General features: G+C 35.4%; 1 protein-coding gene across 8 annotated transcripts in view; it reads right to left on the reverse strand.

Moving 5' to 3' along the window:
- The window catches only part of LOC120422695 (CUGBP Elav-like family member 4), a 948,890-nt gene that overhangs the window by 773,496 nt on the left and 157,553 nt on the right, over positions 1-17,841 (reverse strand). For all 8 annotated transcript variants that reach the window (XM_052710106.1, XM_052710115.1, XM_052710113.1 and 5 more), the window contains exon 3: positions 12,274-12,356. In XM_052710106.1, the coding sequence (XP_052566066.1) occupies positions 12,274-12,356 (83 nt within the window). The remainder of the gene's footprint in view (positions 1-12,273; positions 12,357-17,841) is intronic.

The following is a 17,841-nucleotide window of genomic DNA, read 5'->3' on the forward strand; positions in this document are numbered from 1 at the left end:
CGACGATCTACACGAGCGGGCCGGCGTCGACACCATCGACGCAAGCATCGAAAAGGCAACGAAAACCTTCAGGACTTCCTGTGGGATGTCAACAAATCCGCTCATCGAAGCAATCCTCCGTCAACAACTGTGATATTAGTTTTTAAGCCAAACATAGATCTATGATTTTTTCTCAAAATTTATTTTCCCCAAAAGAGCACTCAGCTAGCAAAATCTAAACGTAGAAATATGTACCCTCCCTGCAAAGGCTTATGAGTTGATCTCAGTTGAAAGGTTCTCCAAATCTCTGAATTGCAAATGTAACACCCTGGAACAGAACTGCTAAATTCTAATAAAAACACAAATTGAATTGAAAATTAGCATTCAAGCCCAAAATTTAAGATATAGATTCTTACAATATTTTTAAAGGATTTCTCATAAATCATATAAAAAACAAATATACAATATGATTGGGCTAAACAATGGTAAATAATGGCTTTTATTTTCAATAAAATGTATCAAAATGTTTGTTTCTGAGGCAAATAAAATATATTGTCGATGTCAATTTAAAAAGAGCTTCGAACATTTTTTTTAAAAAAGCGATCCTTTGGAAATGACAATATTCTATTATATTTAAAAAAAATATACTTCTAGCGCACAGTTTCATGTCATCCATATAAACTTTGAAAACTTAACAAACTTTAAAAACAGCATTGGAGCAACTCTCTACAAAATCGGCCGATTTCGACCATTTGTTATTTTTTTTTTTTTTTTTTTTTTCATTTGGCTCAAACTTTTGCCCACGTCACCAAATTGATCACAAAAATCAATCAAAAGTTACAGCTGTTTGAATATTTACGCAACATTTTTGTATGGACAGCTGCCAAAATTGTATGGAGAAAAATACAAATAAAATTCATTTCCGGTTTTTTAGAGAATTGCTCATTACTACAAAATCCATTAAAAATAAGAATATTCCTTCAAAACCATGCACAGTGGGATAAAATCAGGAAAAACGCGATTACGTCCACATACCGGTACGCGGCTGGTTCCCCAAGTCCTGCCAAGATTTTTCTCATGTAAAAAAGTCCTGGGAATCGGTTGGAGAAGATTTCATCCCCGGAGGACAACGGGGTATGGATTTATGGCCGGATTTTCACCGAAACTTTTATTCCGACGACTTTCCCATATAACTAAATATTTACGAAAAATGTGGCTCTTGACAAGATATGACGTATAAAGATCTCCCAAGATAAGACAGTACAGAATTGACCACAGGAACCACATTCCGGGATTCCGGTGGAAGATTGACCAGGATGGTCAAATAATTTAGACCTGTTTCGGGGGTCTGGCTCAACGTGATCAGTGCCATGGGATTTTTGTTAAACTCTAAACAACTTGAACAAAAAAAAAACAAATAAATAAAACATAAGAAATACAAAATAAAAATAAAACCCAGCCTCCACCATGTTACATGTAAACATTCCAACCGCGCAAGCCAAGTTCTTAACCCTTCTTTTTTCCCGTAACCCGTTTTAGATTCATTAATGATGAAGAATAATAGTGCGATGAAAACATATGGGGAAAACACCACATCAGACGCAACCAGTAGAACGTGGCCCCTGCCTCGACACTTGGAGCATCAGTTCTAAGAGCAAGATCATCGTTGAACGAGAGAAGGATTGAGATTCCAAGGTCTTGGATCGGTTCTAGCTGGACAAGTGTTTGGGCGGGGAGGTGAAAATTCCGCACTCGATCGGGAAATGTGCGCCACCCATTAAAACAATGCGAATTTCGCAAGCAGTTGCATGTGTTTCCGCCAAGCTGGGACTGGGCGACGTCTATTTAGCAATTGGCGCACGTATGACTTGGAGTAAACATTTCTCCGCGCAGTCGGTTGCTGTGGGCGAATTTAGCTGTTGACGATTTCGGGGGGAGGGAAATTGCTCAGCGCAAAACAGTCTAACAGTCATTTTAGTTTAGCAGGAAATGACGATTGTTTTAATGGGAATTTTGTGATGAGCAAAATACCAGTCAACATTTTTAGCTTGTTTTGGGATTTTTTATATAGCCGAAATTGTCTTCTAAAGATGTATTACAAATGTTATTATTTGAAAAACGTACATCTCACGAGGTATTTTCCAAGCAAATTCGAACATGTGTTTCAAACCGGCATCCAGACTTCAACAGTACCAGGTCAGAAAAAAAAAAGTTGCAAAAAAGCAAACGCGTGCGATCGGGTTAATAAAGCAATAATGTTACGCATGTGGCCCTGGCCTGGTGGCCAAAGATAGAGAGCGGTAGAGGAATTCCTTTCCATGCATATTGGCTTTTCCACGCGCCAGATCGGAAAAAGGCCTACGGTGGGGGTGGCGGCAAAGCGGGGCACGATACACGCCGAGGTTATTTTTAACAAAGCCAATTTCTATCGTGTCTGGTGCTGTGTTACTGGTTGGTTCGGTATGTTGGTTGGCTGGTTTGAAAACGCTTGTTGTTGAGTTCTGGTTTTTGTTTACACTCCACTTGACTCTAGATGCGATTATGCCGTCCCCCTCCTGGACCGCGCTTCCTCGCTCTCCTTGTTCCCATCATTGCTTCATATTTCCAGTCCATTGGCAATCGATTCGATGGAAATGCTCGGGGAAATTGTTGATCAATTAATGCGGTTTCGAGAAATTGTTAGGGGAGCAGAGCCAACAATCAGGTTTGGAAATTGGTTTATTTGCCAATACTTAAAATGTCAAATAACAAACTTTACTAAAATTTCAAATAATTTCCCACAAACCTCTCATCGCTCATTTGTAATTTTTCATTTCCTATTTCTCATTTCTTATTTCTCATTTCTCATTTCTCATTTCTCATTTCTCATTTCTCATTTCTCATTTCTCATTTCTCATTTCTCATTTCTCATTTCTCATTTCTCATTTCTCATTTCTCATTTCTCATTTCTCATTTCTCATTTCTCATTTCTCATTTCTCATTTCTCATTTCTCATTTCTCATTTCTCATTTCTCATTTCTCATTTCTCATTTCTCATTTCTCATTTCTCATTTCTCATTTCTCATTTCTCATTTCTCATTTCTCATTTCTCATTTCTCATTTCTCATTTCTCATTTCTCATTTCTCATTTCTAATTTCTAATTCCTCATTTCTCATTTCTCATGTCTCATGTCTCATTTCTCATTTCTCATTTCTCATTTCTCATTTCTCATTTCTCATTTCTCATTTTTCATTTCTCATTTTTCATTTCTCATTTCTCATTTCTCATTTCTCATTTCTCATCGCTCATCAGAAATTCATTTTTCGCTTCTCATATCTGACCTTTCTCTCCTAAAGTTATCGAACAGGAGCGAATTTCATTTGAATGGTCTAGAATTAGTGGAACTAAATCAAAGCACGTCCTCCACCCCCACCAAAATTTCCCGCCAAGCTCAACTTCTGCTGCGCACTTAATAAAGCGTTCGATCGTCGAAGCGTCTTCGGCGTTGAGGCGTTCGCGTGTCAGTTAGACATCAAACGTGTGGCCCACAAAACTGTAATTTGCTGAAAAATATTTATCCTTCTCGCGAAAGAAAGAACGCCAATCAAGCCAGCAGAATGTAAATTTTCACTTGCTCACGCACAAGTTTGATGAACTCGAACTGGAGGGAAAAGGCAATTTTCTTCCACATGATTAGCACAATTTGCGTGCAATTTTCCCTGCGAGTACGCAAAAAAAAAGAAAACGCACCATTTTCCATCGATTGATGGAAGACGAAACTGGAAGTTTGAAGGAAGAGTGAGGAAACGTGAGTAAATTGCATCCAATCAGAAGTTTTTCACTAGTTTTTGCCACAAGAGTAGCTCTCTGAAACGGAGGAGGAAAGGGAAGTGACGGAAGTAATTGAAGGAAAACTGGTTCACGATGTGCGAATAGAAACAAAAAATGCTAAACATATTCTACATTCACGCACGCACGCGCTGATGTATTCTTACTCACTCATGCACCCTTAAAATACCTTTGATTACATTTAAAAAAAATTCTACTTTTCAAAATAAAAGACAACAATTAAAAAGTCTAAGCTGAAAATTTTATCTTTAAACAGTAATTTTATGCATCAGAGATGAGAGATGAGGGATGAGAGATGAGAGATGAGATATGAGAGATGAGAAATGAGAGATGAGAGATGAGAGATGAGAGATGAGAGATGAGAGATGAGAGATGAGAGATGAGAGATGAGAGATGAGAGATGAGAGATGAGAGATGAGAGATGAGAGATGAGAGATGAGAGATGAGAGATGAGAGATGAGAGATGAGAGATGAGAGATGAGAGATGAGAGATGAGAGATGAGAGATGAGAGATGAGAGATGAGAGATGAGAGATGAGAGATGAGAGATGAGAGATGAGAGATGAGAGATGAGAGATGAGAGATGAGAGATGAGAGATGAGAAATGAGAGATGAGAGATGAGAGATGAGAGATGAGAGATGAGAGATGAGAGATGAGAGATGAGTGATGAGAGATGAGAGATGAGAGATGAGAGATGAGAGATGAGAGATGAGAGATGAGAGATGAGAGATGAGAGATGAGAGATGAGAGATGAGAGATGAGAGATGAGAGATGAGAGATGAGAGATGAGAGATGAGAGATGAGAGAAACAATATTTTCTTGTTTAAATTTCTAACTGTGTAATCATGAGTAACAAAATCTTTTGAATACTGCCAGACGCACGTCATAAAGAAATAATAGCACACCGATGATGTGGATGCGTGTTTGTGTGCTCTAGATGCGGTTTTCCACAATCCTTCCCGCACCATCACGTTCAGTCACGGCACCTAATGCTGACGTAGCATCAAATTAGCTGTGAGCTGTTTATGGATCGTGTGTGTACTTGAAATGTTTACATTGTAGAGTAAAAATAATCACAATGATGTTGGTACTGTTCTTTCATTTCTAATTCAATGTTGGTGGAAACATCTGTGGTACTGTTACACTAAAACCCTCGATTACGCTCAGGCGTTACGCTTTTTGTTAGGTTGATTTCTCGAAAACAGTGTAATGTTTCTACAATCTTTTGAAATCAATTTGTAGATCTGCACAAGACGAATAAATTGCTTTAAAAAGATTGCAAAAATGTTGCGTCGTTTCAGAGAAATCGACAAAATACAAAGCGTAACACCTGAGCGTAATCGGGGGTTTTAGTGTAAAAGAATGTCAATTCTTCAATTCTTCAATTCTTCAATTCTTCAATTCTTCAATTCTTCAATTCTTCAATTCTTCAATTCTTCAATTCTTCAATTCTTCAATTCTTCAATTCTTCAATTCTTCAATTCTTCAATTCTTCAATTCTTCAATTCTTCAAGGTTAATAAACTTCCTAACGAAACGGAAATGTACTGAAATTTGCCATTTTACGATCAATTCCTTCATTCTTTCCTCGAAATATATCGACAGGAAACCAACTGCACCATGTTCCAAATTGTCCACCACCTTCCGGAACAAATTATTCGTCCATCACAGAGGCACATATTTCAAGTAGCGCTGGCCACAAACGAAATTCTCTGCAATCACTCTTGCACTTGTAGCTGGCCGCCAGTCTTCCCTTCAGAAGTCACAACAATTCGAGAACAGAGCGAACAAAATAATTGCAGGATTTGGCCATTACTGCCCGGTCCTTCTTTACGTCCTCCATCAAATCCACCGGACGACGTTCGCGATGTTCGAGCTACATGTTGGGACGGGGGAAAGAAAATGCAAATTTTTCTCCCCGAAGGTTTTTCCTGTACCATGAGAGTTTGTTGTATGCAGAATACTCTCGCTGTATAGTGGACGCTAGACCCAACCGTGCTATTTATTTTACTGCGTCCATCAGCGGTTATACGATTCTCGTGATTTTTATTGCACTGAACAACACTTGCTTTGCGTACACTCAGTTGCTCTTTAAAGACTGATATGTTTAAAAAAAATCTCACTTAAATTTTTCTAAAACTTAACCATTCAAATTAAGTCAAACTTGAGACAAATTTAAATCTTAACTTTTGCTTTAAGATCACCCATGTTTTTTAGCCCCTGAGCCCAGCCTCGCTGGCCACCACTTTTCCTTTTGACCAAAGGGAAGCATAATATTTTACTGCCCATGCAGGTCCAGGAAGAACTCGAGACGCGATGACGGCGGTCAGTTTCGGGACGACTTGCTTTGTAGCGTTGTTTTACGGCCGCGGTTCATGTCCGATAATGTACGGCGGCCGTGGCAGCACCGCACATAAAACTGTTGCGCGAGAAGGTACACTAAAAGTGATACATTGAAGCACTTTTGGCGATTAGAGGCAGTTACTTGCTTGTTGACGTACGTAACTATTTTAAAAGGTAATAACATTAATTCAAATTACTGTGCTGGAACAGAGTTAAGTGGAGCAAAGGAAGGACCTGATTGAGAAATTTGCAAACGAGTTGCTAAAAAGGGTTATTTGAATTTACAACGTAAGGTAAAACATAATCGTATGAGATAATGGTTAAGGGACCAACTATAATTCACGTGTTCATTAAATCTAATACTGAACGTAAACTAAAATATTTTTTTTTGTCATAAGGCCGATGCAAATATTAAAAAAAGTTTTTGTCCCTCGGCCCTGGCCGAGGTCAAGGGGGGGGCAAAAAAATAAAAAAATATAAAAATTTAAATAACAAGCCATAGTCTTCACATTTAAATGAAAAAAGTGTTTTAAAATGCATTTTACACTAGTTCAGTTGTTTTGCAATCATTAGTTTTCAAAAAATCTAAGATCTGACAAAAACAAAAATTGTATCGAAAAAAAAGGTTTTGCATCGAAAATTTTCAAAAAATCTTAAGATTTTTTAATAAACCCAAACATGCTAAAAATGATTTTAAACGCAGAAGAATGTATTTTAATTTGATTTCAGCTGGTTGCACTTGAATTTTCATTGAAATTTTGAAGTTTATTGGAAAAATATTTTTTTTGCCCCCTGATTTTTCGGGCCAATTTTGAAAGGGGGGGGTGACAAAAACTTTTAAAAATATTTGTACCAGCCTAAAACCAAATGATAAAAATCCATTTTTGCTGTTAACATTCTCAAAATAGAAAAATAACTGGAAAAAGTTCCTTCCTCGTATTTACGAAATCGTATAAAAAATCGTAACTTACAGGTGGTCCAAAAGACCATTTCACATGATTATTCAAAATGGGTCTGCAGGCCACAAAAAATTGCCTCGCAAAACTTTAATCACCCCTTTGAACAAAATCGGTGCAAAATGGCCAAACATGTAATATTACGCCGTTTATCAAGGTTAGTCTTCATTAAAACTTATGTATTTTTTTTTTCGAAAAGATCAGAAAATTTCACGATTGTTTCATATTTGACCATTAAAAAAAGGACCATCAGATGCTGAGATATCGATATTAGAAAATTGTGGGTTTTAGGGTGAGACTTAGAAAACATCAATTTTCAAGTCAATTTTCCTGTTTTAAAACCTTTGCATGGCAATATTTCAGCAACTAAGGGTCGTATCAATAAAGTTCAAACAATCAAAATATAGAGAATTTTCTCAGCTTTTCAAAAGTGGGCAAACATGGGCACTCATTTTTAGAAACGAATAACTATAACTTGAAAACGGTGTACTTTATCAAGATTTCACTAAAGTTTTTTTTTTATTGCAAATCCGATTTTACATCGAAAATTGGGCAATTCAAAATTTTGCAATGATGTCGCGTTATCATCATAAACTTTTTTTGCGTGACATTCTCGGTACCGTAAACCGGGGTAGCTTTGAAAGGTTTCATTTTTTCTGCAAAATAAGCATTGAATGGTTTGGAAACATACTGACCGTGGTAGTGAAGTGTTCAAAATTCTTGAAGAAGAAGTTTTTTTCATACAATTTTGATAAGTGAGCAATTCTCTACCAAAACCGGAAATGGATTTTATTTGTATTTTTTTATTTGGCTCAAACTTTGTGGGGGCCTTCCCTATGACCAAATATGCTATTTTGTGTCATTGGTTCACCCATACAAGTCTCCATACAATTTTGGCAGCTGTCCATACAAAAATGGTATGTAAATATTCAAACAGCTGTAACTTTGGAGTGAATTTTCTGATCAATTTGGTGTCTTCGGCAAAGTTGTAGGTATTGTTGAGGACAATTGAGAAAAAAAATAGGTACACGGAAAAAAAAAATTGCAGATTTTTTTATCAACTTTTTTTCACTAAAACTCAATTTCCCAAAATACGTATTTTTTGATTTTCAAGATTTTTTGATATGTTTTAGGGGACTAAAATCCGCAACTTTTGAGCTATCGAGAAACATGGTCAAAAAATCTGCCGCCAAGTTATGAATTTTTGAAAAATAGTGATTTTTGTAAAAAAATCCAAATTTCATGCAAAAACAATTTGAAGTTATTTTTTAATGCAAAATTGAATTTGCAATCGAAAACTACTCTACATTTTTTTTGAAAAAGGGCTTCGTTTTCAAGATATAGCCACCGAAAGTTTGATTTTAGCAAAATATTTACAGTTTTTTGATTTTTAAAAATAGTGACCATGAGTGACCATTTCTAAAAATATTTTTTTTGAAAAGTTCAGAAAATTTGCTATAAAATTGTCTAAGAGACATTGAAGATTGGACCTCTGGTTGCTGAGATACAGCGGCCTAAAGGAAAAGAAACACGAAAATTGAAGTTTTCTAAGTCTCACCCAAACAGCCCACTATTTTCTAATGACGATATTTCAGCAATTAATGGCCCGATTTTAAATGTTAATACATAAAACATTCGTGAAATTTTCAGATCTTTCGAAAAAAATATTTTGAATGTTTTTAAATAAAGACTAACATTTTAAAAGGGCCAAACATTAAATATTACGCCCATTTAAAATGCTAGTCTTGATTTAAAAATTTTGAAAATATTGTTTTCGAAAAGATAGGAAAATTTCACGAATGTTTCATGTATTAACATTGAAAATCGGACCATAAGTTGCTGAAATATCGTCATTAGAAAATGGTGTGTTTTTTGGCGATATTAAGAAAACTTCAATTTTCATGTTTCTTTTTCTTAAAGCGGCTCTATCTCAGCAACCCGAGGTCCAATCTTCAATGTCTCTTAGACAATTTTATAGCAAATTTTCTAAACTTTTAAAAAAAAAAATTTAGAAATTATCACTCATGGTCACTATATATAAAAATTGAAAAACTGCAAATATTTCAAAAAAAAATTGCTAACATCGAACTTTCAGTGGCTATATCTTGAAAACGGAGCCCTTTATCAAAAAATCTGTGAAGTACTTTTCGATTGTAAATTCAATTTTGCATTAAAAAATAATGTCAAACTTGTTTTTGCATGAAACTTCAATTTTTTTTCCAAAAATCACTATTTTTTCAAAAATTCATAACTCGGCGGCAGATTTGTTTGACCATGTTTCTCTATGGCTCAAAATTTGCGGATTTTTGTCCCCTAAAACATATCAAAAAATCTCGAAAATCAAAAATACGTATTTTGGGAAATTGAGTTTTAGTGAAAAAAAAGTTGATAAAAAAACTGCATGTTTTCCGTGTACCTATTTTTTCTCAAAAATCCTAAACATTTTTATTTGGTCATAGGGAAAGCCCCCACAAAGTTGAGTCAAATCAAAAAATTCAAAAAATTAAAATTGTCGAAATCGGCCGACTTCGTAGAGAGTTGCTCAAGTTTAAAAAGTAAGTAAACTATAATTAAGAAAATGTTTATGAATTTAATATTTTTAAATATTCTCAAAATGTCATGATTTTCTCAACGAAAATGAACTCGAATCGAAAGAAGGGAAATAATTGGAACAACAATATACTTTCAACATTTAACTGAGAAAAGTGTTTTAAAGTGCATTTTGCACTTCTGGAGATATTTTTAAAAGGTCCAATAAACCGAATTTTCAGTTTTTTGCTTTTTTGGAGTTTTTAGTACCTCCAATTCGAGGTGGTTTCAAAAACACCCAAAAGCAATAACTAGGAATTTGGTTTATTGGACCTTTTCAAAAAAAAAAATAAAAATATCCAGACTTGTTCTGTTGTTTTGCAATCATAACTTTTAAAAAAATGTAAGATTTGTTGGAAACAAACATTGTAGCGAGAAAAACTTTTTGCGGTTCTGTACATCGAAATTTTTAAAAATTCTTAAGATTTTTGTATAAACACAAACATGCTCAAAATGATTCTGAAAATTTTCATTTTCATGGAATGCATTTGAATTGATTTAAGATAAAATTTCAATTTTAAAGTTGTTTGAAAACCTTTTTTTTTGCCTCACGGTTTTTTGGGCTAATTTTGAAGAGAGGGGTGACCAAAACTTAAAAAAATATTTGTACCAGCCTTGCCTGGCATTTTATAACCATTTTTTTCATTTTGCGAAAAAGTGAAATCATATAGAAATTCATAATAAAAAAAACATTTGACAGTGCTTTGTTCTATGGAACTTGATTCATGTAATCGATGAATTCTATTTAAAAAACAATATACAAAATTAAGATTATTCTTTTAACCAAAAAACTATTTCGATCACTGACCATAATTTTCAAAATGATTCAAAACATTTAGATCAATAAGTGTGTAGACAGACAATGTCAAAAAACATAAGGTTTTAACGTGTCTCCATTTGATTGAGCTTTAGATTGGAAAAGGAAATTTGAGAGCCAGCAAAATGCTGACTTGAAAAACTGTTTCTTTTCCATGTGCAATACATACAAAGTTCTCATGTGCATTTGGTGTTATTCAATGTTAACATTTAAAAGAAAGAAGACAAGAAAAAGATATTTACAATGGTATTATTCCTTCAAATGTGTTAAAAATGTTCATGGAGAAAGCAGAAGGGCCTATTAATTGTTATGAAATAACTCTTATGCTCTGTATTTCATTTCATTAAACAAATTCCTCCAACATCAAAATAAATAAGCGTGTGTCAGTACCCTTTGAAGGTACTGATATTTTTGTTTCAAAAAAAATGTGTAAAAAATATGTAACTTTGTATTGCAATTATTGACGTCCTGGTCGGCAACAAGTAACCGAACTTATCTAAACAATTTTTAGAAGGTATTGTCAAGAAAGCAACATTTACATCTTCGAACGGCCATTAAAAGGGTTAATGGGTTGGGTAGGTGATTATGTGATAAAATTCTGGGATGAATTCAAATGAGAGTTACAAAGAAATTAGATCAAGTGAACCGAAAACTATAAATAATATTTACTTTTTTGATCCGGTACAATGAATTATTCAATCACAAACTCTTAAAGATTCCTGAGCATGTTTTCTTAAGAACCTTAAATCTCCAATTTGTTGGTTAAATGCACCTGGAAACTCCGTAAGTAACGAATGATTCAAATTTGGTATCAGCATCATGGATTATCCGTATTGACTGAGTATTTTGACAATAATCAAAACTATGCAAATCCTTCCAAATCACTCAAACAACAACTAAATCACAATGTTTCCGGCAGATCAAAACACTCTCAAAATTTATTGCAGCGCTTTCGCCAATGAAACCCCATTCTCATTCAAGCACAAGTAATAACATTCAAAAAACACACAATTATCCTAGGAAGCCTCAGTTAAAAGGTACACCACCCCTGTATCTGACACCCTTTAATTTCATTGCCGGTCGGACAACACACCAACGCCACCCACCCCCCGGGAACCGGAAACAGTTAATGTCTCTGTTTCCGGTTCCCGCGTAAAGATTAGAGAGACAAACACACACACACAAAAGCGACAAATAGCTAAATTTGTACAAAACTTTCACCTCTTCGGGGTTCGGCCACCGAGAGTGTACACCCGGAAAAACACCGGCCTTCGTAAGAAAATGATGAACACTGGTATCACAGATAAACAGACGGGGGATTAGATTGTGTTGTCAAAATTTAAATGGAGCTTGTTAGCTTTCACTATTCGATAATAGATGGCGTTGCTCGTTTTGAGTGTCTGCTTGTCTGTGATTTTACTGTTTTAAATGGGGGGTGGGCAAACAGTTGAGGGGATGGAAAAGGATAATAAAAACCAACAGAAATAAAACGGGAGAAGCGAAAATTTCCGGTCCAGCAAGCGGGCGCGAGGGGTTCGAGAGCAATAAGTACCAAACCATAAAGTCTTGGGGCCGGTTGGGAAATTGTTGTTGTCCCAAGTACAAACTTTACAACTACATCGACGAGGGCGCGCGCCACAAGTACAAAACATACAAACGCACAAGACTATACATACAGCAACAACGAACTTGTGGGTGTGTGCGTGTACGTGTCTGATTGTGTGTTTCTTTATTTATGTGTGTGTGTGCGCCGGAACTTACCCCAGGTGAAGTCTGCTTTTCATGTAACGCGCCTTGAGCGTTAATAGCGTTTTCCGGACTGAAATACGTCAAAAACGCACAGCCTGAAATGAGACAGAGAAAGAGAGGGGGAGAGAGAGAGAAACGAGAAAATTACGATCAGTGAACATGGGAAAATCTTAAGGGGAGAGGCGAGGAGGGTGCAGCCACAAACACACATTTCAGCATTTCAAGGGTGAATCGGGTGGAAAAAGATGGGGAGGAGGTTTCTTCGAGGTCGTTCACGCGAAGAAATCAATAATGTCGAAAGGAAATAAAAGTGATTTTGTTTTTAGTGTAGCACGTGATTATGTGTTTCAATTAAGGTTTCCAAAGAGCAGCATTAAGTTTTGCTGGTGTTGCGGGGGAAATCGAACGGCGAAGGGTGGTTTGATGGTGATTGAGCGAATACGTCAAGTTGTGGTTTATGCCCTATTTTGGGTTAGTTGAATGAAGCAAATGTGGTGTTTGGTGCTGCAAAATTGAATAAAATGGCAATTGACATTATGGTTGCTAATAAACACTCAATCAAGTCGTGCTTTTTATGATTCTAATATGTGTTTTTTCGGATAACTTTGAATAAAATAGCTAAATTGGATAATTTGGCAGGGGTTGTTTATTTGTTGTGGTTCAGAAACATACTAAAACACTGACCTACAAAAATTGAAAGAAATTACTGCAAGCAATATGTTCAAGAAGCGAACCACTTTAATTCTCCACACAAATTTTTTAGAAAAGCCTTTCGATATTACCAAAAAAGTGTCCACGTGGTTTATGGATGGCTTCTTGTCAACGCAAGTTTAAGCAATAGCAACTTCATATTTAAATACCAAATAATATATATATTTTCTTATTGTCAATGTCGAATATCTTTTAATAAAGCCGGTTTGGATATTTTTTTTTTCATTTTCTAATATTTATTTTTTTAAATGAAAGAATGCTAAGTAAGATTTTATAACAAAACATAAGTTGGTAATTGTACTAAGTTGGCTTAACTCCTGCAACTACAGATAAGATTATTGATGTATAAAATTAACCAATTCTTTTTTTAAATTTTCAATCATTCATTGCTATTATTGAAAAGAATCACCATCATCATTATAAAAAAAATCCAATCCAATCCAATCCAATCCAATCCAATCCAATCCAATCCAATCCAATCCAATCCAATCCAATCCAATCCAACCCAATCCAATCCAATCCAATCCAATCCAATCCAATCCAATCCAATCCAATCCAATCCAATCCAATCCAATCCAATCCAGTCTAATCCAATCCAATCCAATCCAATCCAATCCAATCCAATCCAATCCAATCCAATCCAATCCAATCCAATCCAATCCAATCCAGTCTAATCCAGTCTAATCCAATCCAATCCAATCCATTCCAATCCAATCCAATCCAATCCAATCCAATCCAATCCAATCCAATCCAATCCAATCCAATCCAATCCAATCCAACCCAACCCAATCCAATCCAATCCAATCCAATCCAATCCAATCCAATCCAATCCAATCCAATCCAATCCAATCCAATCCAATCCAGTCTAATCCAATCCAATCCAATCCAATCCAATCCAATCCAATCCAATCCAATCCAATCCAATCCAATCCAATCCAATCCAATCCAATCCAGTCTAATCCAGTCTAATCCAATCCAATCCAATCCAATCCAATCCAATCCAATCCAATCCAATCCAATCCAATCCAATCCAATCCAATCCAATCCAATCCAAACCAATCCAATCCAATCCAATCCAATCCAATCCAATCCAATCCAATCCAATCCAATCCAATCCAATCCAGTCTAATCCAGTCTAATCCAATCCAATCCAATCCAATCCAATCCATTCCAATCCAATCCCATCTAACTTAATCTAGTCTAATCTAGTCTATTCTAGTCTAATCTAGTCTAATCCAATCCAATCTAGTCTAATCCAATCCAATCTAGTCTAATCTAGTCTAATCTAGTCTAATCTAGTCTAATCTAGTCTAATCTAGTCAAATCTAGTCTAATCTAGTCAAATCTAGTCAAATATAGTCTAATCTAGTCAAATCTAGTCTAATCTAGTCAAATCTAGTCTAATCTAGTCAAATCAAATCCAATCCAATCCAATCCAATCTAGTCTAATCTAGTCTACTCTAATTAAGTTTAATCGAATCTAATCTAATCTACTCTAATTTAGTTTAATCGAATCGAATTTAATCTAATCTAGTTAAATCTAATTTAATAAGTTTAATCTTATCTAATCTAATAAGTTTAATCTAATCTCATCTTATCTAAAGGATCGTGCTTACAAAATTCATAATTTTCTATCCCCAGTGTGTCAATTTTCCATACAAAATTTCAACTTAACGATGCATTTTTTTAAAGATTATGTCTCCAGGGAGAGGATTAAATAAAAAAATATATAATAATGGAAATCACAAGCCAAAACTTCAACATTTCATCAAAAAAAACTTTCTTGAGGGTTCATACATTTAGAAAATTCCAAAATTTCATTTTAAAGATAAACTAATTAAATTCCCTAAAAAGATGATTTTCAATCACTCCTGAAAGTTCCATAAAGATATTTCGTGACTGAATTGAGTATGAGACGATTTAAGTTCACAACTTTGCAAAGCCAACTGTCAAACTTTCTGAGTGTTTTTCTCGAAACACCTAGTTGATTTCCGGGTGCCACAATATCTCAAGATGGGATGGACCAAATTTGTTGAAATTTGAGGTGAAGACTCCCAAAACATAGCCCGTGTGCACGACGAAGTCTGATTTTGAAATTACCATTTTTAAAAAAATACAAAAATAAAAAAATGATATGAATGAACATAAAAATATTTTTATATTTTTTTAAAGTTAAGTTTTTGAAAATCGGTTCTCGCCATGCACACAGGACCAGTTAAACGAGTCTTAACCAAAATTTTTAGACGATTTGGTCAACGCAGTGTTGAGATATCGTGGCACCCGTTTTTTTTAAACTGCTAACATGAAATAGCTATATCTCGGCAATGATACAACCAAATGTCTTCATATCTATTTTGTTAAAAGATCAAAATGTACTTTTTAATGCCCTGCAAGAGGATTTTAAAAAAAGTTTAAGTGTGTGCTCATACCAACCTCTGACATTTTTGACGATTTACTTGTATGTGGTTGGTGCCTTCCTCACTCTTTACCAACAATGCGTCACACAAAAAATCATCAGATAAGTGAGATCCGGCTTTGAAAAAGTACATAAGTGGTCATAGCTTGAAACAGGGTTGCCAGATGTTTTGAATGCTTTGAACTCGTTGGAAAGCTCGTTTAAAAACCATCGGAGTTTCAACTCCACTCCAACTCCAGTTTCAACTCCACCGAATTGAATAAGTGAACAATAAACAATGTTAATTTAAGAACTCTTTCTTAAGTAACACTGAATGAAATTCAAATTATTTAATATAATGTTCCAAACGAACAGATAATTTGAAAAGTTCGCATTAACAGGCCCCTTTTTTAAACGAGCACCACTTGGCTGAGTTTAATTTCACGACCACATCTCATTTCCAACAGCTTAATGCCCAGTATCATAAAGGTGGCGCTTCCCCATTAAAAAAGTTATACGACCGAAAGAATCGCCAGACCACTCAACTCCTGCCAGAAAGAGAACGGTAACGGGGAGCGACCTCGCACTCACCAACAACAAATTTAATAGATTGAAATGCGTAATTGATGATGTTCCACTTGGCTGCTCGGAGTTTCCACCCCTTTTTCCCTGTGTCCGTCCGGGCGCCACAAAACTCATACAGTTTGACCTGGAAAAGGGTGGAGGGGGAGGGGCCCGAAAACCACAGGAAAAAAAGCCCCCAGTCGACTTATAAATAATGTTTTGCAGCACGCGGATGAAAAACGACAGCCTAATTGATGCTCGCTCATTTTATGCATTACCCTGCTCCACCCTAGAAAAAGGAGAAGGAGGACATAAAAATGGGTGGTGCACGCCACCCACTAGCAGGTACTCAGAATCATTTTCCTAAGAAATAAAGTGGATACAGGCTATAATTGACGAAGGGAACGATGGTTGGCGGGCGGTTTCACCAATAAAATCGTGCACCGATTGTCTGTCGTTGAAATTCGAGACGAGGATGTTAATTGATTGTGACAAGAAAATTGGTCCTGTCTGGCGGTAACAAAGGGCACGCAAGAAGAGGAGCTCCTGGAAATGGCTTGCAAAACGAGGTGTCAACAAAATGGCTTGTGATTGAAGCTGAGTCAAATTCTGTGTTACTAAAAATATTTTTATTCAAAAGATGATCGAAAATCTAACGAAAAATCCCAACATTACGTTAAACAATGAAAACTAATTGGAAGCCACTTATAAAAACGTAACTTAATCCACCTTTTGGTGGTTGGTGCCTTGCAATAACGAAGTTGACTGAATACCAATATTTACACTTTCAATTTTTAGAGCGCCCGCCGCGGGATTCAAACTGGCGACCTCTGGATTGAGAGACCAAACATTCAATATTACGCCCTTTTGATATGTCAGTCTTGATTTAAAATTAATGAAAATATTTTTTTCGAAAAGATCGTTAAATTTCGCGAATGTTTCATGTTTTAACATTGTAAATCGGACCATTAGTTGCTGAGATATTGACAATAGAAAATGGGGGGTTGTTTAGGTGAGACTTAGAAAACATCAATTTTCTTGTTTTTAAACCTTTGCATGGCAATATCTCAGCAACTAAGGGTCGTATCAACAAAGTCCGAAAAGGCAAAATATTGAGAATTTTCTCAGCTTTTCAAAAATATTTTTTTCAAAAGTGGGCAAACATGGGCATTACTTTTTAAAAATCAATAACTGCGACTATTTTGAAAAAAGTTACATAAAAATGGCTATAACTTGAAAACGGTGCACTTTATCAAAATTTCACTGAAGTACTTTTTGATTGCAAATTCAATTTTACATCGAAAAATAAAATTGAAAAAAATCTATGACCAATATTTCGATTTTTTGAAAAAAATTGTATTGATTCAAAAAATCATAACTCGGTCAAAGATTTTTTGCCCATTCTGGAAATTTCTGGAAAGTACAGATTTTTAAATTTTCGCATTTCATTTTTGTATGGACAACTGCCAATTTTGTATGGAAAATTATATGGACAAACTAATAATGCAAAATGGCTTCTTTGGGCATACCGAAGGCACCAAAAAAGTTTCAGCCAGATTAAAAAACACAAAAATTAAAATTAAAGAAAAAAGACCGATTCCGTAGAAAACTGCTCAAAAAGTAAAATACAAACAATATTATTTGAAGAAAATGGCATACCGGAAGAATCTATGTTGAAAGTCACCAATTTTTGTAGCTGTTTAGATAGTTTTTAATGTAAGTTTCTAACAACTAAATGAAACTTTACAATTTTCCATACCAAGCTGTGAGACCCGAAATTTGACCGAGTACTACGACTACACCCAGACAAAATTCGTTCAGCCAAAGTCGAGAAAATAAAATGCATATTTTTGATCAACATCCCAACACAGAATTTAATTCTGAGTCGATAGGTGCAAATCTAGGTGGGA

The sequence above is a fragment of the Culex pipiens genome, chromosome 3, assembly GCF_016801865.2.
Source record: "Culex pipiens pallens isolate TS chromosome 3, TS_CPP_V2, whole genome shotgun sequence".
Taxonomy (NCBI): domain Eukaryota; kingdom Metazoa; phylum Arthropoda; class Insecta; order Diptera; family Culicidae; genus Culex; species Culex pipiens.